A 25,083-nucleotide genomic window follows, 5' to 3' on the forward strand; every position below is an offset into this window, starting at 1 on the left:
CAACACATGGACAATAACTAAGGTTTGGGGGATTGCTGGAGTGAAGGGGGTACCAGGTAGAGGAGGGCAAAGGGGAAAAATTAGGAGAACTGTAACAGCATAATCAATAAAATATATTTTAAAATATAAATAAATAAATAAATAAATAAATAAATAAATAAATAAATAAAACAAAACACATTCATCCAGATGGGTAGGAGGAGAAGAGTCACACAGATGGGCAGAGAGGTGGTGTGGTTTGGAAATGCAGTGGCGGTAGCAGCAGTGGAATGGACAGGAAGGATACCTTCTGAGTGAGTGATCCCAGGCGCAGGAACACAGCCCAGGGTTCCAGCACCAGGAAGAGAGATCCCTGCTACATCTGGCTGTAAATACCAGTGGAGGTTTTGATGGTAGAAGAAATTGCTGCAATTTTACTGCTTAAAGGGCAAGCAGAGTCTTAGAATGTAGGCAAGCCCACCCACTCCCAGGTTCACCACAAAGGCAGGGCTGGAAAGGAGCCAGTAATGCATGGAAAGAAGGTGAAGTGACTGGAAATAGGGCAAGCGCTGGGTGAACTGCCAGAAGCCACATGGCAGCATTATCCTTTCTCCAAGCCCTCCCCACACAGCCACAAAGCTTAAAGTGGGTGCTCCACCCTGGCAATTAACCTAAGGCTCTGCCTCACACAATTTTTAGGTACCTTTTAGACATAGGCCATGCTACTAAGACAGGGAGTAAAAACAGTAACCTAATACCCAGAAACAAATACAGGAAGACTACCAAATTGAGGAGACAAAGAAATATGGCCCAAATGAAATAACAGAACAAAACCCCAGAAAAAGAACTAAGTGAAACAGAGATAGCGAACCTATCAGATGTAGAATTCAAAACACTGGTGATCAGGATGCTCAGAGAAATCCTTGAATATGGCAAAAAATAAAATAAAATAAAGGAGGAAATGAAGGTTACAATAATTGAAATAAAGAATAATCCACAGGAAAAAAAACAGAGAAGGGAAGAAAGCTAGGGTTCAAACCAATGACTTGGACAATAAAGAAGAGATAAACATTCAATTAGAACAAAAAGAAGAAACAAGAATTAAAAAAAAAAGCAAGGATAGGCTTAGGAACCTCTGAGACATCTCCAAATGTGCCAACATTGAATTCATAGGGGTGTCAGAAGGAGAAGAGGAAGAGCAAGAAATTGAAAACCTATTTGACGAAATAATAAAGAAAACTTCCCTAATTTGGTGAAGGAAATAGACATACAAGTCCAGGAAGCACAGAAAATCCTAAATAAGTTGTGGACCCAAAGAGGACCACACCAAGACACATCATAATTAAAATGTAAAAGGTTAAAGATGAAGAGAGAATCTTACAAGCAGCAAGAGAAAAACAGTTACCTACAAAGAAGTTTCCATAAGACTATCAGCTGATTTCTCAAAAGAAACTTTGTAGGCAAGAAGGGACTGGCATGAAGTATTCAAAGTAATGAAAAGCAAGGACCTACATCCAAGATTACTCTATCCAGCAAAGCTATCATTTAGAATGGAAGGGCAGGTAAAGTGCTTCCCAGACAAGGTAAAGCTAGAGGAGTTCATCATCACCAAGCCATTATTACATGAAATGTTAAAGGGACTTATCTAAGAAAAAGAAGAATATCAAACCCATGAACATTAAAAAGGCAACAAATTCACAACTATCAACAACTGAATATTAAAAAAGAGACTAAGCAAACAATCAGAACAGGAACAGAATCATAGAGATGGAGATCATTTGGAGGAGGAAGTGGGAGTATGGGGAAAAGGTACAAGGAATAAGAAACATAAATGGTAAGTACCAAACAGACTGAGGGAAGCTAAGAATAGTATAGGAAATGAAGATGTCAAAGAACTTAATGTGCATGACTCATGAACAGAATCTAAGGGCAAGGATTGCTGGAAGGAGTTACTGGGCAGGAGGGGGCAATGGGAGAAAAACTGGGACAACTATAATAGCATAATCAATAAAATATAATAAGAAAAGACTCCAACTGTGTGTTAATTTGATGATGGCTTAAAAGACAGTGAAATTTTATTTCAAGTGACTTTAAAATGCAATAATTTGATTATATATTTCTAGTGAGATTTATCCTCATGAAAAGGACCAAAATGTTAAAGTATTTTTTTCAAGTGCCACATTCAGTAATAACATTGGGTGTTGCTCCTTTTTTAAAAAAGATTTTATTTATTTTATTTTTAGACAGAGGGGAAGGAAGGAAGAAAGAGAGGGCAAGAAACATCAATGTGTGGCTGCTTCTCACAAGCCCCCTACTGGAGATCTGGCCCACAACCCAGGCATGTAGCCTGATTGGGAATCAAACCAGCAACCCTTTGGTTTGGAGGCCAGCACTCAACCCACTGAGCCACACCAGCCAGGGCTGGTGCTACTCTTCTGAAATTGATTTATATGTATAGTTAGAGAGAGAGATAAATATATTACTTTGAGTAATTCAATTAATGTTTTTAGGAATCAAGATTTTCAACAAGAAGTTATAAATATAAAGTCAAAATAAAATGTATAATCCTAAATTTAAATTAAAAATTAAATGTCGCCCTGGCTGGCGTAGCTCAGTGGATTGAGCGTGGGCTGTGAACCAAAGTGTCGCAGGTTCGATTCCCAGCCAGGGTACATGCCTGGGTTGCAGGCCGTAACCCCCAGCAACCACACATTGATGTTTCTCTCTCTCTCTCTCTCTCTCTCTCTCTCTCTCTCTCTCTCTATCTCTATCTCCCTCCCTTCCCTCTCTAAAAAACAAAAATAATAATAATAAAATAAATAAAATCTTTAAAAAAATTAAATGTCAAAAAAAATGTGTAATTGAGGGCCTGAGGCCAGCTTGCTAGCTTTGATGCAGCTGGCACCTTTTGTTCTCAGTGAGGCCACCTCTTCAGAAGCCTTGGGGAGTGGTGGCTGGAAGCAGACGAGTCTGCCATGCTGGTGTCATTGTGCACGTCCAGCCCTAGTACAGTTTTCCCAGATCACCAGAACCCAGATGATCTAGGCCAAGTTCTTTAGTGCAACCATGTCTGGACTCTCTGCCACTTTCAGCATGACTCAAATACTGTGCTGGGTCACTTTCTATACCCAGATCCTTCCTGATGATGAAGACTGAAAGTATAGACTCAACTCTTTACAAATAGGAGCCAAGTGAGAAGTTCAAGAAATTATGAACTTCATATTGTATATTAAAGCTATAAATTACAGTGTTTTGGTCACAAAAAAGAAAAAAAATATGGCCCTGGCTGGTGTGGCTCATTGAATTGAGCACCAGATTGTGAAGCAAAGGGTCACTGGTTGGATTCCCAGTCTGGGCACATGCCTGCGTTGTAGGCCAGAGCTCCAATAGGGAGAATGTGAGGGGCAACCACACATTGATGTTTCCCTCCCTCTCTTCCTCTCTCCCTTCCCCTCTCTCTAAAAATAAATAAATGAAATCTTAAAAAAAATATGTAATGAACATGATATATTTTCACATGATATATTTTCCCTTAAAAGTATTTCATAGCCTATTGAAAAGCCCTAGAAACAAGGACCAATTCAATAGCAGCATACCCCTCAGTCCAGATTACAGTCTCTAAATACCATTTTACACTAATAGGAACCAGTCCTAGTTCCAGATATGGGGCAGGAAACATAAGCCAGAAACATTTGTCATACCATAAACAAGAAAGCTATCAAAGTCCACTTTGCTGGTGTCAAAAAACTAAGAGCCAACTTTAAGAGGCTGTCACTGGCCAGTGATGGAATAATTTGAACATCAAAAAGAGTAGTAACTGCAGTGGACTGTAACACATCAAAGATGTTAAATTCCATCAGTCCTAGATACTGCCAAAGTGGGGCTGGGTAGGACAGGAGGGCAGGGGTAACCCTCCTCAGTCAACTTTGGAAGATCAAGCATTTATTCTAAATTTTTTAAAAGATTTTATTTATTCATTTTTAGAGAGAAGTGAAGGGAGGGATAAAGAGAGAAACATTTCAATGTGTGTGGTTGCCTCTCATGCGTCCTCCACTGAGGACCTGGCCTGCAACCCAGGCATGTGCCCTGATTGAACCAGTGACCTTTTGGTTAGCAGGCCCATGCTCAATCCACTGAGCTACACCAGCCAGGGCTCTAAATTTTTTTTTGTATCTGAACTGTACCTCAAAGGATCCAAATAGTTGCCAAGGAAAAGATTTTTTTTCTCTTTATGGAAGTACTGCAACTAATAAATGAAGAAGAGGTGATAAAATATCACTATTATGCACTCCCTAATGAAATAATGGGTCTAGGCAATCATCATCAACAATAAAAAATAAAGTGAAAAGCTGACGCAGAAATTTGCTATGGCTCAAAACACCTAAACCCATTGCTTATTCCTAAGGTCACGATAAGGGAGACAATCAATGGTTATGTTTCCTGAGGTCACACAATGAGGAGTATACAGCACACATCTGAAGTATGCTTGCCCAAAGCATCAAACCTGCTTATGACCAAGCCTTCACATGTAACTAACTAACCAGTTTACAGGAAAGAGTGAGATCAATGACCACATTAAATGATACCACAGCAATGGAATGAACAAAACCAAAATATGAGAAACTCTACAAGAAAAAGAATGCAAATTATTCAACAAATAAATTGCAAGGGGGAAAAAAGTTAAGGCAAACCCATAGATTAAAAGAGACTTAAAGCCCTGGCTGGTGTAGCTCAGTGGATTGAGTGCGGGCTGGGAACCAAAGTGTCCCAGGTTCCATTCCCAGCCAGGGTACATTCCTGGGTTGCAGGCCAGAACCCCCAGCAACTGCACATTGATATTTCTCTCTCTCTCTCTCTATCTCTCTATCTCCCTCCCTTCCCTCTCTAAAAATAAATAAATAAAATCTTTGAAAAAAAAAAGAGAGACTTAAAATACATATCAATATGTAGACACAAAACACATTATGTTGAGTTTGGATCCTGATTAACAAAACAACTGTAAATAAAGCTATGATTTGTTTTTGATAACTTTGATGATATTAACAAACTTTTTCAGATGTGGTAATGATGTGGTTTTGTTTTTAAGAAAAATGAGACTACCTTGGCCAGACCGCTCTGTTGGTTGGAGAATCCTCCCTTACACCAAAAGGTTATGAGTTAAATTTCTGGTCAGGGCACATATCTAAATTTCGGGTTTAATCCCTGATAGGGGTGCATGTGAGAGGCAACTGATATATGTTTCTCTCCCCGCCACCACCTAAAATCAATAAACATATACTTGTGTGAGGATTTAAAAAGGAAGAAGAAAAATGATACCGTATCTTATAGAGATACAAACTGAAGAATTTAAAGACTAAAATAATAAAGTGGCAGGGGTTTGCTTTAAAATGATACATTTAGGAAAGAGGTAATTGGTACCAGCATATATGCAACAAGATTGGCTGTGTGTTGATAATTGCTGACACTAGATGTGGGTACATACGGGTTTATTATACTATTCATCCTGCTTTTGTATATGTTTGAACTTTTCCATAATAAAATATTTTAAGTATACCTGTGTTAATTTTCCATTTATATGTGATAACTACCACAAAACAGCACACGATTATCTCATAGTTCCTGTGGGTTACAAATCAAGGCATGGCTTAACTGCGTTCCCGTTTCGGGTCTCTCAGGACTGCACTCAGTGTGTCAGCCAAGCCATATTCTCATCTGGAAGCTCTGGGGGAAATCTGCTTCCAGGCCCAGATGGGTTGTTGCAGCATTCATTTCCTGGGAGACCTTCTAACCACTTAACCATCATTAGATGCTGCTACATTAGGTTCAATTTTTGCTCAAATTCACTCTTAAATTTTATACACACACACACACACACACACACGTGTATATATTATAGCTCTGTCAGGGATGCAGCTTTTTGCTGGCTGTTGGCTGGAGGATATCCTCTGGTCCCGCAGACTGATAGCAGTTCCTTGCCACCCAAGGTAGATGACCTCAACACGTCTGCTTGCCTTTTCAAGGCCAACAAAGGAATCTCTCTCACTTCAACCTGCTAAATATTTTATAGTGTAACATAATCACAGGAGTGACATTCCATCACCTTTGCTTCTTATTAGTTACAAGCAAATCATACTTAAGGGGAGGGGATTTTATAAGGATGTGATTTATTGGGGATCACCATAGGCTGTGGCCACCACAATGTCTGATAAAATAACTAAGAATACATGTTTTCTTATATAAAACTCATACATTTTCTTATGAAGAAATTATGCATATTCAAGACAGCCAAAATATATTAATGTAGCTCCCTGAAAACTAGTTACTATGTGAAACTATGCATATTTTTTAATTTTTTAAATATATTTTATTGATTGTTATTACAGTTCTCCCATTTCCCCCCGTTCATTCCCCTCCACCCCGCACACCCTCTCTCACCCTCATTCCCCACCTTTAGTTCATGTCCATGTGTCATACATATAAGTACTTTAGCTTCTACATTTCCCATACTATTCTTGCCCTCCCCCTGTCTATTTTCTACCTACTATCTATGCTACTTATTCTCTGTACCTTTCCCCCCTCTTTCCCCCTCTCACTCCCCTGTTGCTAACCCTCCATGTAATCTCTGTTTCTGTGATTCTGTTCCTATTCAAGTTGTTTGCTTAGTTTCTTTTGGTTTTGTTTTAGGTGTGGTTGTTAATAATTGTGTTTGCTGTCATTTTACTATAAATGTTTTTTTTTCTTCTTTTTCTTAGGTAAGTCCCTTTAACATTTCATATAATAAGGGCTTGGTGATAATGAACTCTTTTAACTTGACCTTATCTGAGAATCACTTTATCTGCCCTTCCATTCTAAATCAAAGCTTTTCTAGACAGAGCAATCTTGAATGTAGATCCTTGCCTTTCATGACTTGGAATGCTTCTTTCTAGCCCCTTCTTGTCTGTAAGTTCTCTTTTGAGAAATCAGCTGACATTCTGATGGGAACTCCTTTGTAGGTAACTGTCTCCTTATCTCTTGCTGCTTCTAGGATTCTATCCTTCATTTTAACCTTGGGTAATGTAATTATGATGTGCTTTGGCGTGTTCCTTCTTGGGTCCAACTTCTTGGGGACTCTCTGAGCTTCCTAGACTTCCTGGAAGTCTATTTCCTTTGCCGGGTTGGGGAAGTTCTCCTTCATTATTTGTTCAAATAAGTTTTCCACTTCTTGCTCTTCCTCTTCTCCTTTTGGTACCCCTATAATTCAGATGTTGGAACTTTTAAAGATGTCCTGGAGGTTCCTAAGCCTCTCCTTATTTTTTGGAATTCTTATTTCTTCATTCTTTTCTGGTTGGATGTTTTGTTTTTTCCCTTCTGGTCCACTCCATTGAGGTGAGACTTCATTCCATCACTATTGGTTCCCTATGCATTTTTCTTCATTTCACTTATTGTAGCCTTAATTTTTTTCATCTAATTTGCGACCAAAATCAACCAGTTCTGTGAGCACGCCACAGTACTTTGAACTGTGCATCTAATAGGTTGGCTATCTCTCAGTCGCTTAAAAATACTGGTTGTGAGGTTTTCAATTCTGTTTGAGCTATCTTTTTCCCACCCTTTGGTCTGGTCATGCCTGTTACGTATGAGGGGTGGAGCCTTAGGTGTTCACCGGGGTGGGACACCCCAGTCACTAGGTTGTGATGTTTTATGTGGGGGCAGCGTCGGAGAGGGAAAAATGATGGTTGCTCTGCTCTCCGTCGGACCTCAGTCCTTTCTGCTGCTTCCCCTGAGCAAACTGGGTCCCTCTAGTGCCAATTCCCATGTGGGTGGGCTTGTGCACACCATGGGACTTTCCAAGGACCTCTCCTGTGAGGCTGGGAGTCTCCCTGCACCTCAACTCCCACAGGTGTTTTCAATCAGTGCCCCAAGGCTCTATTTCCCAGCACTCGAATCCTGGGTTGCGCTCAGTGCTTTGCTTTACAATCGCCGCCTCGCTGGGTCTGCCAGTTGCCACCCCTGGGCCAGGGTCGGCCGGCTGCCACTTGCACTCTCAGGGTCCACCTGCTGCAGTCTTGCATGCCCCAGATGCCTTAGGAGCCTGGTCCCAACACTCTCTGCACGGTGACCTGCACCCAGCTGCCTGACTCTGCCCCTCCTACTGGCTACCTTTCTGGATGAACGTGTCTATTTTAACTTCTTGATTGTGCAACTTCCATTCAGATCAATTTTCTGTTGGTTCTGGTTGTTATTCTGTTTCTAAATTATTGTTGTCTCTATCTTGGTTGTGTGAGGAGGCACAGTGTGTCTACCTATGCCTCCATCTTGGCCGGAAGTAAAATATGCACATTTTAAGCAATTAACACATCTAACATCAAAGAATATCCTGTTTAACATTTATAAGCTAACCTGGTAAGCTTTAAATCTGTAGAAAATTTTGTAAAAGTTGTTGAATTTCTTGTACTATAATTAACAAAATGCACACAGTACAAAAAAATAGTTTTGAGAAATTTAAAATATATCAAATGCTATTGAATGGACTATGAATATATTGTCTTAACAAAATTTAGAGGATTCTCTTAGATTAAAAAAGATTAAGCATTCTAAAAAGGAGCAAAAAGGAACAAAAAGAAAAATAAAAGATTAACCATTTATCCTAACTTGATAGCATGTGCAAAGACCCTATTTCCAAATAAGGTCACGTTTTACGAGCATCCAGAAATAGGGCTTGAACATATCTTTTGGGGGGACAACAGAATTCATCTGGCAAACCCTTTTTACATCCGCCTCATGAACTCCTCACAGAACATCATTTCTAAGTTGCATGGTCCAGTGACCAAAGTCAGAGTTCTGTTTAAAGTGAATTTAATTTGATCACTTACCAAAGAGCAGGGGTTTTTAATATCATTTTTTGTTTTAAAAGTAATGCTCATTAATAAAGTGAGATAATACAAAAGTACATAAGGTGAAACATAAATATCTCCTACAATCTCAGTCAAATCCCCCTGTGGTATGAGCGCTCTTAACAGACAGTTCGGTAGGTAACCTTCCAGAATTATATAAAGATAGATACATACATACATACATACAGTTATAGATATAACAATCTCTGGAGCTTCTGAAATCTGAATCCTTGTTTTGTTTTGTTTTTTAAATATTTTATTTACTTATTTTTAGAGAGGGGGAAGGAAGAGAGAAAGAGGAAGAAAAACCTTTTAATATTTTAGTTGTTTCCTAATAATTAAAAAAATTAAATTTGTTTTTAGATAGAGGGGTAGGGAGGGAGAAATTGAGGAAGACACTAATTTGTTGCCTCTCGCATGCCCCCAACCAGGGACTGAACCCAGGGACTGTGCAAGTGATCCCTTTGCCTCTTGCATGCCCCCAAGTGGGGACCTGGCCTGCAACCCAGGCATGTGCCCTGACTAGGAATCGAACCAGTGACCTTTCGGTTCACGGGCCGACACTCAATCCACTGAGCCACACCAGCCAGGGCATATATGCCTTTTTTTCCACCTGATTTTTAATTTACTTTCAATTAAATTTATTGGAATGACATTGATTAATAAGATTATATAGGTTTTGAATGTACAATTCTATGATATATCGTCTGTATAATGTATTGTGTGTACAACACCCAAAGTCAAATCTTCCATATGTTTGACCCCCTCTACCCTTCAGTGCTCCACCAAACTCCTTCCCTCTGGTAACCACCATACTGAGATATGCCTTTGACATTTATATTCTATTTTGTACAATATATTATAAGATTTATTTATATAAAATAAAATTTGTATTATATTTCACTTCTATATAGTTGAAATACAATAAAAATCAAGATGACAGCTCAATATCCACACTGAGGAGTCAAGTAACTGATGTAAAAATTGTTATGACCCAGAATATTGATAAAATATTGGAAAGCGAAGAAAAATTGAATATCTTCACTGACAGAACAAATGATCTCCAAATAACTGTAAGTGATGCACACCTGTCTTGATCTACAAACATTAATCTATTCTAAACATAAAGTTAATGCTCTTGAGACAAACTGCCTAAAGCATGGATTCTGTGAGATAATCCTATGTCACCACATTATGGCTTTATCAAGAAATTGTAGCCCTGACCCATGCATGTATCTCAATTTGTTGGATGTCAGTCTGCAAAGCAAAAGGTCACCAGTTCGATTCCTGGTCAGAGCACATGCTTAGGTCACAGGTTCGGTCACTGGTTAGGGGCATGCAAGAGGCAACAAATTAGTGTCTCTCTCCCTCAATTTCTCCCTCCCTACCCCTCTATCTAAAAACAAATTTAAAAATTTTTTAACTATTGGGAAACAACTAAAATATTAAAAAAATAACTATAATACAATTTTTTAAATTAATCAAACTTTTATAATTATTATATTTATTGGTGTGACGTTGGTTAATAAAATTATTTAGGTTTCAGGGGTACAATTCTATAATACATCTTCTGTATGTTGTGCTTTGTGTTTACCACCTGAAGTCAAGACTTCTTGCAGAACCATTTATTCCCCCTTTACTCTCTTCTACATCCCCCCACACTCCCTTCTCGCTGATAATCACCATACTGTTGTCTGTGTCTATAAGGTTTTTTGTTTTTGTTTTTGTTTTGTGGTTTTTTTCTTAATCCATTAACTTTTTCACTCAACCCTCCCCACCTGTCTGTTCTCTGTATCTATGAGTCTGTTTCTATTTTGTTAGTTTCTTTTGTTCCTTATATTCCACATATAAGTGAAATCATATGGTATTTGTTTTCTCTGACTGCCTTATTTCATTTTGTATAACACACTCCAGGTCCATCCATGCTCTTGCAAAAGAAAAAATTTCCTTCTTTTTGACAACCAAGTGGTATCCCATTGTGTAAATATTCCACAGCTTTTCTTATCCACTCATCTACTTATGGATGCTTGGGCTGGTTCCAAATCTTGGCTATTGTAAATAATACTAAAAAATATCCAGATTTTAAAAAACACTAAAGTAGGTGTTGATTATTTGCATGACAGAATGATTTCTTGCAATAAGAAACACTCAGGGCCCTGGCCAGTTGGCTTAGTTGGTTGGAGCATTGTCCCATGTACCAAAGGCTTGCAGGTTTGATTCCTGGTCAAGGTACATGCCTGGGCTGCAGGCTGGCTCCTCAGTTGGGGCATGTATGGAAAGCAGCATATCAATGTTTCTTTCTCACATTGATGTTTCTCTCTCTCTCTTCCTCTCTCTCTAAAATCAATAAATATATCCTCAGGTGAAGATTAAAAAGAAAGAAAGAAACACAGATTAGTCAACAAATGAATTGCAAGGGGAAAAAAGAGAGGGAGGACTTACAAAAAAATTGACTTAGAAAGTATAACACTTACAATGTGTGGCCCTTATTTGGATTTTGATTCGAACAAACTATAAAAATTAAAATTTACAACTTTTATGAGACAACTAGATTTTGAACTCTGGTTAAATATTAGATGACATTAAGAAATATTAAATTTTAGGTGTGATAATGGTATCATGATTATGGTTTTAAGAGTCATTATTTATTACAGACACATAATAAAATATTTATGGATTAAATTATATAACATCTGAGATTTGCTTCAGAATTGTTCAGGAGTGGGAGAGAAGGATTGGGTAAGAATGAAACAAAATTGGCCATAAATTGATCATTGTTATAACTAACTGGATGTTGAATGTATTGGGATTCATTATGCCATTCTGTCACCTTTTGTATGTGTTCAAAATTCTCTATTAGAATATAGTTATTTTAAATGTATTATATTGATTATACTATTACAGTTATCCCTTTTTTTTCTCTCCTTTTTTCCCCTCCACCCTCTACTCCCCCTCCCACCATCATTCCCTCACCTCAGTTATGTCCATGGGTCATACATCTAAGTTCCTTGGCTTCTCCATTTCCCATACTATTCTTAACCTCCCTCTGTCTATTTTGTTCTGACCATTTATGCTTCTTATTCCCTGTACCTTTTCCCCCACTCTCCCCACTCTCCCTCCCCAGTGATAACCCTCCAGGTGATCTCTATTTCTGTGAATCTCTATTCTAGTTGTTTGGTTACTTTCTGTTTTTTTTTTAAGTTAGGTTGTTGATAGTTGTGAGTTTGTTGTCATTTTACTGTTCATAGTTTTTTTCTTTTTCTTACATAAGTCCCTTTAACATTACATATAATAAGGACTTGGTGAAGATGAACTCTTTTAGCTTTATCTTATCTGGGAAGCACTTTATCTGCCCTTCCATTCTAAATGATAGCTTTGCTGGATAGAGTAATATTAGATGTAGGTCCTTGCCTTTCATGACTTCAAATACTTCTTTCCAGCCCCTTTTTGCTTGTAAGGTTTCTTTTGAGAAGTCAGCTGATAGTCTTATGACAACCCCTTTGTAAGTAACTGTCTCCTTTTCTCTTGCTGCTTTTAAGATTCTCTCCTAATCTTTAATCTTGGGTAATGTGATTATGATGTGCCTTGATGTGTGCTTCCTTGGGTCCAACTTCTTGGGGACTCCCTGAGCTTCCTGGACTTCCTGGAAGTCTATTTCCTTTGCCAGATTGGGAAAATTCTCCTTTATTATTTGTTCAAATAAGTTTTCAATTTCTTGTTCTTCCTCTTCTTGTTCTGGCACCCCTATGATTCAGGTGTTGGAAGGTTTATAGTTGTCCCAGAGATTCCTAAGCCTGTCCTCATTTTTTTTTTTTGAATTCTTGTTTCTCATTCTGTTCTGGTTAAATGTTTATTTCTTCCTCCTGTTCCAAATCATTGATTTGAGCCCCAGTTTCCTTCCCATCACTGTTGGTTCCCTGTATATTTTCCTTTATTTCACTTTGTATAGCCTTCACTTCTTCCTGTATTTTGCATCCATACTCAACCATTTCTGTGAGCACCCAGATTACCAGTATTTTGAACTTTGCTTCTGATAGGTTGGCTAACTCCTTGTCACTTAGTTCTCTTTCTAGAGTTTTGATCTGTTCTTTCATTTGAGCCATATTTCCTTGTCTTGACACACCTGTTATGTTGTAAGGGGCAGAACCTTAGGTATTTGCCAGGGCTGGAACACCCACTTCACTGCATTGTGGTGCTGTATGTCAGGGAGGGGCCAGAAGGGGAACAATGCTGTTTGCTTGGCTCTTGCCCCACTTTCAGTCACTTCCCTTGCCTCCCACAAGTGGATTGTTCCCTCTCTGGTGCTGATTTCCGGGTGGGTAGACTTGTATACATTCTTGGATCCTGTGGGCCCTTCCAACAGATTCTGCTGTGGAACTGGGACTTTCTCCCACCACCACAACAACCATAGGTTTTTACAGTCAGAGGTTTTGAGGCTTTAGTTTCCTACACTGGAACTCTGGGTTGCGTGGTCTGTCTCGCTCCCCAGTTGTTCCTCCAGGCTTATTAGCACGTGAATGTGGACCACCCAGTCCACCAGCCACCACTTTGTCACATGTCCTTGCTGCCCCAGCTTCCCATCTCTGCCTCATGTACCAGTCCAGATGAATATTTCTTCTTTAACTCCTTGATTGTTGGACTTCCATACAGTTTAATTTTCTGGCAGTTCTGGTTGTTTTTTGTTTTTAAATTGGTTGTTATCTTTTTGGTTGTGCAAGGAAGTGAAGAACATCCACCAACACCTCCTTCTGAGCTGTCAGTTCCTGTCTTTACCAAAATAAATAAGTTAAAAAAACATTGTTGCCTTGTTGAATACAGCCAGTAACAAGAACTCACATTACTACCATCCTCTTTTCCAACCTTTTCTTCTGAAATGACAGACTCAATAGGTCCTTTGTCTGCCTTCCAAATTGTCATAGGTGATAGTTTTAGCAAATATTTTACCCTCGATAGCACAGGTCTTTCTCTTTCTAGTCCCTTCACTGTCTACCACATGATGGTTAAGTTACTGTTTTAGAATTGTGTAATAAGAACATCTCATCTTACTACCAATTTCCATATTAGTTAGAGAAACACTAGCTGTAATAACATACCTCAGGTTTTCAATGTTTTACTCAATAGAGGTTTATTTCTTGGTTGTATAACAGTCTGAGGCAGGTTTTTCAGTAGGCAGACTTCCACATGGTAATCCAGTAACCCAACCATTTTCCATTTAGTGACTCTGTCATTGCCTTGGGCCTCAATATTTAAATTTCAGGTGATAGTGGCTAAACAGGGAATAAAGGAAGCATATTTGCTTATAGCCCACTTTAGCTCCAAAGTGACACCCATCACTTCTACTCACAATCTGTTGATAAGAATTAGTCTTCTAGCTTTGTATAGGTACAAAGGTTAGAGATGGGCATAGCATGCAGTGGGGTAATGGGCCTGAGAAATGTAGCCTGATTAGAGAGTTTCTTGCCATCAACAGCTCCACATTATGGAAGGGAACTGAAGTCTTCACTGGACAGAAGGAAATTCTGTGAGGGAGTATGTCAGGCAGATGGAAAATGGTTTCAGGTGAAAATTCTGAGTTTCAGCAAGAAACAAAATTTCAACAAAGTGGTAAAGGTGTCAGTAACATTGAATATTGACTGCAGTGTGGTGATGAGAAGTAGTTGGATTGTGGATATATTTTGAAGGTGGAATGAATTAGAGTTGTTGACAGATTGGATGTGTGGTGAGAAAGTCAAGAAAGACTCTAAAGCTTTGAGCCTAGTGAAGAGGGAGGATGGAAATTCCATATAGTTCCATTGCTCTCCTCATGTGAGCCCAAGGCTTAGCATGCTGTCCCTGAGAACACTAATATTCTAGACCCTGGATGACAGAGACTAACATCAGCACCCCTCCAAATCCAGAGGAGCTGCATATAAGTGTGATTTCTCACTGCCCTCCTAGATTCCTACATGTGGCCTTACTCTTACTTTCTTCCAAGGTTGAGTTATGTATTTAAATGTTTGCTTCTCTTATTTTATCCAGCATTTCTGAGTAGTAATAGTGGCAAGGTTATGGGTTTACATAATCTACCATATCACCAGAAATATTAATTTTTTATTAAATTATATATGTGCCTTTCTTATAGGAAAAGAGGCAGTATCAAAGTCCTAGAATACTATAGCAAAAAAAATTTAGAAAACTTATTTCACTTTACTGCCTTACCTTCCAAACATATTCCACTTTTATGTATACACTGTATGTTCATGATTACATGGAGGAAACAAATTACTTCCTCTTTGAAGCCAGTTGAGTAGAAGCAGCTCAATAAAAGATAAAATTTTACTGAAGTATTTTACAGTTTTTCTCACATTATTTTATATAGCACATAATTGTTCTCAGTAAACCCACTATTTTTTCTTAGTTAAATTAGTTTTCTCCCTCCCTTTTCCCTTGGCCTTTTTGTAAAGGACTCTACTGTATGTTCTTAAAAAGCAGATTTGGTTCTTAACAAAAAGTAGGCAGATAAGCTTTCTGTCAGTCTGCCTACAGATAAGTATAGGTAACAGAGTTTAAGTTGGCAGAGTAAACATACACATTTATTTTGATATCCTCTCAAAAGTCCAATACAATGAAAGGTAAAAAAAATAGATAATTTAATGTATAAACCATTAGGATAAAAAAAATAAGAGAAAAGACAACAGATAAGAAATGTCAACAATTTTGGAAGATAGGAAATAGATTATCAGTAATTATCAGTCCCAGTAGAGCAGTAAAAGCTTGAAACATAAGCTTGCAAGCAGAAGACATTAAGATGCAAACTGACTCAGGCCATAGAATCTTGGAAAGGATCAGAAATTGGAGGCATGCAGTATATGGGTCTACAAAGAAGAGATTGGGTATAAAGTCTTTAAAAAGAACATGTTACCTGTAGAGCCACTTCCCTACTTTTTACAGCCATATTGCTTCCTCCTCTTATCCCTGACAAAGGATAATAATTTTTATTATCTAAAAACAATAGACCAGAGATGTTCTAAACTTAAGACACCAGGTGCAGTTGAGGTCACAGTGACTACCATTAAAATCAGAATGACTAAGTGCAAATCTGCATCCTGAATATGGTAACCACTCCCCAACCCAGCTCCCAGCCAGCTTCACACAGGCAGGAAATTAGAGGAACTCTCGTTAGGAATGCGGACTAGACCAAGGGAAAAAAATTATAGATATTAACCTACAGCTATTGAGGCATTTCCCCAGTGAAACAGTCAGGTCCATATCACATTATCCTACAGGGAAGCCCACCAAATGACAGTCCTCACTCACTTCTACTGAGTTTCCAATCATTTTAGTAAATCAACAACACAGATCATGAGATATTTGAGGAAAGTCTCTATAATTTTAAAAAATGCATTTATGCCCTAGATGGTGTGGCTTAGTGGAATGAGCACCTGCCACTGAACCAAGAGGTTACTGGTTTGATTCCCAGCCAGGGCACATGCCTGGGTTCCAGGCAGGGTTCCCAGTTGGGGGCATTTGAGAGGCAACCGATCAATGTTTCTCTCCCTCCTGTTCTCCCTCCCTTCCTCTCTCTATGGAAGTGAATAAACTAAGCCTTTTAAAAAATGCATTTGAAAAGGAAAAACAGAACTCAGACAAAACAGATAATGCAAAAGCAAAAGAAACTGTCATTTTTTTTTAATTTATAAATTCTTAGTTTAATAAAAACTATGAAGCCTGGGGTGCTTTTAAACTGTCATTTCTCTAAAAAAGAAATCAGTTATATATTGATAGACTGAACTGTCCCAAAGATTTTTCCCCCAAATGGTAGCTCTATTAAACATGTCATTTTTAAAAAAAAAATTATTTATTTTTAGAGAGGGGAAGGGAAGGAGAAAGAGAAACATCAATGTGTGTGAGAAACATTGGTTGCTTCTAGTATGCTCCCAACCAGGGTACCTGGCCTGCAACCCAGGCATGTGTGGTGACCCGGAATTGAACTGGACACCTTTCAGTTCGCAGGCCAGCACTCAGTCCACTGAACCACACCAGCTAGGGAAAGAAACCGTCCTTTTCAAAAAGCTCTCTAATGTCTTTTTTTGTAAAGATTATATTTATTTATTTGAAATATTTTATTTATTTATTTTTAAAGAGAGGGGAAGGGAGGGAGAAAGAGGGAGAGACACATCAGTGTGCAAGAGATACATCCATCAGTTGCCTCTCACAGGCCCCTAACTGAGGACCCTGCCTGCAACCAAGACATGTGCCCTGATTGAGAATGGAACCACCGACCTTTTGGTTCACAGGTTAGCACTCAGTCCAGGCTCTCTAATGTCTTGAGAGAAATAATGTGAGATAATACAGCTCCAAAACAAGAACAGAAAGCGATAGAAAAGTTTATTCATAGAACAAAAAAGATCTTTTGGAAATTAAAACAGTAGTAAAAAGATTAAATTCAGTGGTACTATGGTACTATAAAGTCGAGATATTCTCTCAGAAAGTAGAGAAGAAAATAAAGATAAGAGAATCAGTCTAAGAGATCCAACATATGAGTAACAGGAGTTTTAGAAAAAGAAAATGAAGGAATCAGAAGGGAGAAATTCAAAATAATATGAAGAAGTCCTAGATCTAAATAACTGAGTTTCCAGATTCAATGTACAAAAACAAGGACCACCGCAGGGCACATAATCTTGAAATTATAGAACATCAGAAAAGAAGAGAAGATTCTAAAGGCTTTCAGAGGGGAAAAACAAAGACTTGGCAATTAGAATAGTATCAGATTTCCCGATAGCAATAGACGGGTGTTTCAAAAAATGGAGGGATATTTTCAAAATTCTGAGGCAAAATGATTTCCACACTAGATTTCTATACCCAATAAATGACCAACTTCACTGTAAGCCTATAATAATGATATTTCTAGGCATGTAGGTTCTCAAAAATGTACCTCCTACTCACCTTTTCTAAGGACATCTTTGGCAAATATTTTTCACCAATAGGAGGGAATAAATCAAGAAAGGGAAAGGTGAGATTGAAAAAAACAGATGGCCCAAAACAAGAGACAGGCATTCCCAGGATATTGGTGAAGATCCCAAGATTAAACTATATGGTAAACCTAGAGCCCAACCAGGCCAGACTGGGTCAGGTCAAAATGCTTTGAGGGGAATTTCTTTGAGATAAAACAGGAGGATCCAAACACAGGAGAAATCAAAGGAAGGCTATTTTTCAGCTCCTTTGGAGAGTCTGGGAATGAATTACTGGTTGGTAGATAAAAAACTAACAATTAAAATGATTTTGTTTAACTGTCTACATATGATTAGCTTGAGAAAAACTGGAAAGTTATACATTAAAGTCAATGTAATCAAATACATTCAGTGGCTTAGCAAATATTTACAATATTTTAGTTAAACAAAAAGAGGACAAAAGAAAGGAAAGGTGTGTGTTTAGGGGTGGGGGAAGGGGTTTAGAGGTATAGTAGGAATTATACCCTCTTTTCCATAGTTGAAAAGTGAAAAATCAAGAAATATATATGTATCCTCTTTAGTAATGAAGAAGAAAACAAACACCAGGTAAAAATAATCAGCTAAATGAGGTACATTCAACAAATATTTATTAAGCACCCACTATTATGTCAGACATGTTCTAGGTCAAGGTTTTTCAACCTTGGCACATTCTGTACTGGGTAATTACTTGGGGGGTGGGGGTGGGTATGTGAGTAGGGAGACTGTCGTATATGCATCTCCGGCTTCTACCCATCAGATGCCAGTAGCATCTCCTCCACTCGTGACAATCAAAATGTCTCCAGACATTGTCAAATGTCCTGGGAAAACACAGTCAGCCCCTAGTTGAGAACCACTGTTCCAGGTAATAGGGATATAGCAACAAATAAAACATCTGAACAAAAGATCTGAAAGTGATTACCTCTACAAATAGGATCAGGGGTGGGAAGAAGCAGGGAAGGAGAATGATGTTTTTACTCACAAGCCTTGTAGAATTCTCACTTTTCAAATTATGTATGCATATTACATTAATAAAAGAGGAGCAAATAATCTAAGAGAAGAGTGTAAAATCTGCTCATACCTTACTTCTACACAAGGCAGTATAGAATCATGCAACTTGATCTGAATTCCAGCTGCACCCTTAGGCAAGTAACTTAAAACCTTTGAGGCTCATTTTTTTCAATGCTGTAAAATAGGAACACTCACCCAAGATTTCTATGAATATTGCATATTAATATGCAAAAACACATACAAAGTATGTCATATACTACCTGAGTTTAAAGCACTCAATAAATTACAATATCCTGGAAAGTACAACTAATCGCTCCCTTTCATATGCTAGATGCTTGGGAATTACCAACAGCATCTTTGTTCTATAAACCTAAGGCTACCATATCTTGTCATACATTAGAGTCATGAGGACATCTGAGTAGCATGTCAGGACCCATGCCATTTATCAGATGTACTGGATGTACTATAATCACATACTTTGACTTTGTTCTTGGAAAGTCACCATATACACTAAAGTAAAGAAGCTGATCTGATGCATGAATAAAGTTGCGGTTTTACTTCTTATTCATGTAGCAGACAACAGAAATCCATATAAGCACCAAGCAATTTATTTGTATCATGGTCATAGGAGAAAGTTATATGTGTAAAAACAAAAGGAGTGAGTCAAATGAAAACAATAAAACTTTGTGTAGTATAAAAAAATAAAAAGGATTTTACAATTTTGTATGACCTTGTTTTATTTCTCTCTACTGCTCCTTGAATTCTTTCAATAATATTTTGTATGCTATTAAAAGTAAGCTATTTTATTTAGGTTTAATTAGGTTAAGACATGAAATTTTTTGGTGTCATTTATTCATCAAAAATATTAATTATAGCCCTGGCTGATGGGGCTCAGTGGATTGAATGCAGGCCTGCAAGCCAAAATGTCACCCATTCAATTCACAGTCAGGGCACATGTCTGGGTTGTGGGCCAGGTCCCCAGCAGGGGGAGCACAAGAGGCAAACACATGTTGATGTTTCTCTTTTTCCTTTCCATCTAAAAATAAATAAAATCTTTTAAAAAATATTAATTATAATGGCATGACTTATTTTTTAATTATATTTTACATTTTTATTTTATTGATTATGCTATTACAGCTGTCCCATTTTCTCCCCTTCATTCCCTTCCACCTGGCACATCCTCTCCCACCTACATTCCCCCCCTTTAGTTCATGTTCATGTGTCATAAGTTCTTTAGCTTCTACATTTCCCATACTATTCTTGCCTTCCCTCTGTCTATTTTCTACCAACCATCTATGCTACTTATTCTCTGTACCTTTTCCCCCTCTCTTCCCCTCCCACTCCCCTGTTGCTAACCCTCCATGTGATCTCCATTTCTGTGCTTCTGTTCCTGTTCAAGTTGTTTGCTTAGTTTCTTTTGGTTTTGTTTTAGGTGTGGTTGTTAATAATTGTGAGTGTGCTGTCATTTTACCGTACATATTTTTATCTTCTTTTTCTTAGATAAGTCCCTTTCACATTTCATATAATAAGGGCTTGGTGATGATGAACTCCTTTAACTTGACCTTATCTGAGAATCACTTTATCTGCCCTTCCACTCTAAATGAAAGCTTTGCTGGACAGAGCGATCTTGGATGTAGATCCTTGCCTTTCATGACTTGGGATATTTCTTTCCAGCCCCTTCTTGCCTGCAAGGTCTCTTTTGAGAAATCAGCTGGTGGTCTGATGGTAACTCCTTTGTAGGTGATTGTCTCCTTATCTCTTGCTGCTTCTGGTATTCTCTCCTTCATTTTTTTTACCTTGGCTAATGTAATTATGATGTGCCTTGGTGTGTTCCTCCTTGGGCCCAACTTCTTTGGGACTCTCTGAGCTTCCTGGGCTTCCTGGAAGTCTATTTCCTTTGCCAGATTGAGGAAATTCTCCTTTATTATTTGTTCAAATAGTTTTCCACTTGTTGCTCTTCCTCTTCCCCTTCTGGTACCCCTATAATTCGGATGTTGGAACTTTTAAAGATATCCTGGAGGTTCCTAAGCCTCTCCTCAATTTTTTAAATTCTTATTTCTTCATTCTTTTCTGTTTGGTTGTTTCTTTCTTCCTTCTGGTCCACTCCATTGATTTGAGTCCCAGTTTCCTTCCCATCACTATTAGTCCCCTGTGCATTTTCCTTCATTTCACCTAGCATACCCTTCATTTTTTTCTTCTAATTTGCAACCAAATTCAACCAATTCTGTGAGCATCCTGATCACCAGTGCTTTGAACTGTGCATCTGATAGGCTGGCTGTCTCTTCGTCCCTTAATTGTATTTTTTCTTGAGCTTTGATCTGTTCTTTCATTTGGTCCTTTTTTTTTTTTTTTTGTCTTGTCGCACCTGTTATGTATGATGGGCGGAGCCTTGAGTGTTCACCAGGATAGGGCAACCCACGTGGCTGGGTTGTGACCCTGTATGTGAGCCAGGGGTCTGAGAGAGAACAATGACACTTTTTCTGCTTTCTGTCAGACTTCAGTCCCTTTCGCTGCTTCCCCCAAGCAAACTGGGCCCTTCTGGTGCTGATTCCCATGTGGGTGGGCTTGTGTATATTTTAGAACCCTGTGGGTCTCTCCAATGAACTCTCCTGTGAGGTTGGGAGTCTATTCTGGCACCTCAACCCCCACGGGTATTTTCAATCAGTGGTGTGAAGCTTTATTTCCCCTGCAGTGGGACCCTGGGTTGCTCAGTCTGTCTTGCTCCCCAGTTTCACCTGGTTTATCTGTGTTGGAATGTGGGACCGCCGGGTCTGCCAGTCGCCGCCTGCGCACCCAGGGTCCACCCACTGAGGACTTGCACACCCGGTGTTTGTTGGCTGCTGCCTTGTGCGCCTGGTGCCACCGCTTTTGTTTTGCTGAGACCCCTCTCCACCTGGCCACCCAACTCCGCCCATCCTACTTGTCTGGATGAATGTGTCTATTTTAACTCCTTGGCTGACAGACTTCCATACAGTTCAATTTTCTGTCAGTTCTGGTTATTTTGCTTCTAAATTGTTGTCCTTTTTGTTGTGTGAGGAGACACAGTGTGTTTACCTACACCTCCATCTTGGCCGGAAGTTATATTTTATTGTTATTAAAGTTGTCCCAATTTTTCCTCCTTTGCCCCCCTCTACCCTGTGCCCCCTACTCCCCTCAGGCAATCCCCCCCCCACTATTTTTCATGTCCATGGGCCACACATATAAGTTCTTTAGCTACTCCATTTTTTATACTGTACTTTACATCCCATGACGATTCTGTAACTACGTATTTGTACTTCTTAATCCCCTCATCTCTTAACTCATTCTCCCCTTACCCCCTCCCATCTGGCAACCTTCCGGTAACTAACTTCTTTTCTCTTGCTTTTGAGTCTCTGTCTTTTAACTTTTGACCTTTTAATAATGATGGGCCTCTTTGTATTCATAATTGGGACTCTCTGCACTTCCTGGACTTGCATGTTTATTTCCTTTTCAAAATTAGGGAAGTTTTCTTTCACTGTTGTTTCAGATAGATTTCTACTTTCTTGCTCTTTCTCTTCTCCTTCTGGTACCCCTACAAGGCAAATGTTATGCCCCTTCAAGTTGTCCCAGATGCTGTTTATACTATCCTCATTTGCTTTTTATTCTTTTTTCTTGTTCTTGTTCTGTGTGGTTGTTTTTTGCTTCCTTATGTTCCAAATCATTGATTTGATTCTCAGCTTCATCCATTCTACTATTATTTCCCTGTAAATTATTCTTTATTTTAATCAGTGCATCCTTCATTTCTGACTGGGTCTTTTTTATACTGCTGAGGTCCTCATTAAGTACCTTGAGCATCCTTATAACCAATGTTTTTAACTCTCCATCTGATAGATTGCTTATCTCCATTTCATTCAGCTCTTTTTCTAAAGTTTTGGTTTGTTCTTTCTTTCACGCCATGTCTCTTTGTCTCATTTTGGCAGCCTTCCTGTGTGTTTCTATGTATTAGGTAGGGCTGCTTTGACTGTCTTGGTAGTGTGTCCTAATGTAGGAGCTGTCCTATAGGGTCCAGTAGCTGGGTACTCAAGGTGTATCCTCCATGTGGACTGAGTACACTCCATGTGGACTGAGTACACCCTCCTCTTGTAGTTGAAACTTGGTTGCTGTTGGCAGATCAATGGAAGGAATTTACCCAGGTCAGTCAGCTGCAAGGACTAGCTGTAACCACTGACTACCAATCTCCACCCCCCATGGAGGATCAGCTGTGCAGGGGCAGGTTGGTGGTGCCCTGCTGTGGTCTGTAGCTGTCCACTGGGTGCACTGGCCCTGATGTTTCCCTGATAGTGCAAGCCAAGGTCAGCCCCCACCTGCATTTTGCCAATAGCTCCTTGCCCGAGCTGTAAAGCAATCTGAGATGGCTGCTATTTGTGCTAGGCTTGGAGATTTCCGGGTAAAGCCAAGCTGTGACTCTTATCTGGCTGCTGCTGGGGCTCACAGAAGCCAGCTGTTGTTTGTTTGATAAGACTTAGGAGCAAAGACCAGCCATTCTTATGGAAAAGCAGCTTGGGTGGGCCTGTAAGTTGAGTGGGGTACAGCCTCTGTGGATCTCCAAGGTGGGTCACAGTGTTAGCTAGGTTGATGGAATCTCAGGTATGACAACAGCCTGCCAGTTCTGTGGGGGAAGGGCTCTGCAAAAAGACAATGGCCTCTGCTTGCTCAGATGCCAGAAATTTCCGTTCCTCCCCATACTGTTCTCTTCAAGGTGCTACCCAGTACTGAAGCTCAGAGGGAGTGAGTCTGAGTAGGTGAGTTGGTGTGTGGGTTTTTTAAGAGAAACAGCTTAGGGTTCCAGCAGCCTCCTCCACTGCCTCAATCCCTACTGGTTTTTGCAGCTACAAGTTGTGGGAACTTATCTTCCTGGCACTTGAGGGGGGCCTGCTGTTGGTCTGGGACTCCTCACTCCTGAGATATTCCCCCCCCCGAAATTTTTATCCACATGGGCCTGGGGTCATCCTGTTTCACGTCTGCACCCCTTCTCCCAGTCTGGAGGGATGTAGTTTCTTCAATCCTGTAGTTGTCAGACTTCCATTCAACTTGATTTCTGATATTCCTGAGTGATGGTTGTTCTGTATTTTAGTTGTAATTTTGATGTGGTTGTGAGAAGAGGTGAGCCATATCTGCCTACATTGCCATCTTGACCAGAAGCCCCACAAAATTTATTCTTATATGGAGGTTCAGATATAGTACATTCACTATCTTAGTCCTCACAGTCTGGGCTACTGTGTGACAGATGTTATTATCCACATAAATAGATTTACTTATTCATTTCACCCAACAAATACTAATTGAATCCCTGCTTTATTATGCACCGTTAGGAATATAGCAGTGAATGAAACAGACAAAAATCACTGCCTTCATAGCATTTACATTCTCAACAAACTACAAATAAGTATATTTTATATCATGTTAAATAAGTACTTTGGAGAAAAATAATATACCCCCCTCCTGGGATGGGGGTATCAATTTTAAACAGGGTTATAAGAGATAGTGGCATTTAAATAAAATCACAAGTCAAGATGGGGAAACTGAGGCTCAAAAAGTAACTTGTTCAAAGTCACAAAATTAACACATCTAATAAAAGTACTTTTGAACACAATAAGGAAGTCATCTGGAGTCTTGGCACATCATTTTATAAAAGCTGTTTTGTTAAGCTCTATTGAGACTCTGGGATTGGTCAAAACCACACTAAATCTTCCTTTTAGATATCTCTAATTATTTAAGTGTGCCCATTAATCCAGAAATGAAAACATTAAATTTGTGTTTATTTTTATTTCAGGCCAAAGATTCCCAAAAAACAAGAAAGATTCTTAGGAGGATATGGTGGAAACACTTCAAAAAGATTATAATCATCAGTGTGGCAATTCTCCTTTCAATCATCATCATTCTTTTAAGTACAAATATAATACCAACTTAATCCCTTTTCTTTCCATCCCCAATAGGTACCAATAAATTGTTACATGTAATTAGAGTTCTGTAACCAACAATCATGAAAGTATTCTCTCCTGGTAGGACTGGAGGAGGAGGGAACTGGAAGTATTACCTTGTCCCTTGAGTGTCCCTTGACTCATCACTGTACACCCATTCCTTTTCTATAATCTCATTTGTTCTACTACACTGGTCTACTACTTCCCTAGCCTCCCTTTAAAAAGCACAAACCCCGGAATCAGACTGCCAAGGCTTAACTCTCTATTCCGCCACATACCATCTAGGTGACTTTGAACAGTCAGTTAAACTGTACTCAT

The 25,083-nt window shown here is 39.1% G+C and overlaps 1 protein-coding gene across 1 annotated transcript in view; it reads left to right on the top strand.

Moving 5' to 3' along the window:
• LOC123806920 (vesicle-associated membrane protein 714-like) overlaps positions 1-24,755 on the top strand; it is a 45,305-nt gene extending 20,550 nt beyond the window's left edge. Inside the window, exons 5-6 of the mRNA XM_045820395.1 lie at positions 9,764-9,922; positions 24,618-24,755. Of these exons, the coding sequence (XP_045676351.1) occupies positions 9,764-9,922; positions 24,618-24,755 (297 nt within the window). The remainder of the gene's footprint in view (positions 1-9,763; positions 9,923-24,617) is intronic.
• Positions 24,756-25,083: the final 328 nt, after the last annotated feature.

This window comes from Phyllostomus hastatus, unplaced genomic scaffold, assembly GCF_019186645.2.
Source record: "Phyllostomus hastatus isolate PE091 unplaced genomic scaffold, TTU_PhHast_1.1 phas_scaffold_39, whole genome shotgun sequence".
Lineage (NCBI taxonomy): Eukaryota > Metazoa > Chordata > Mammalia > Chiroptera > Phyllostomidae > Phyllostomus > Phyllostomus hastatus.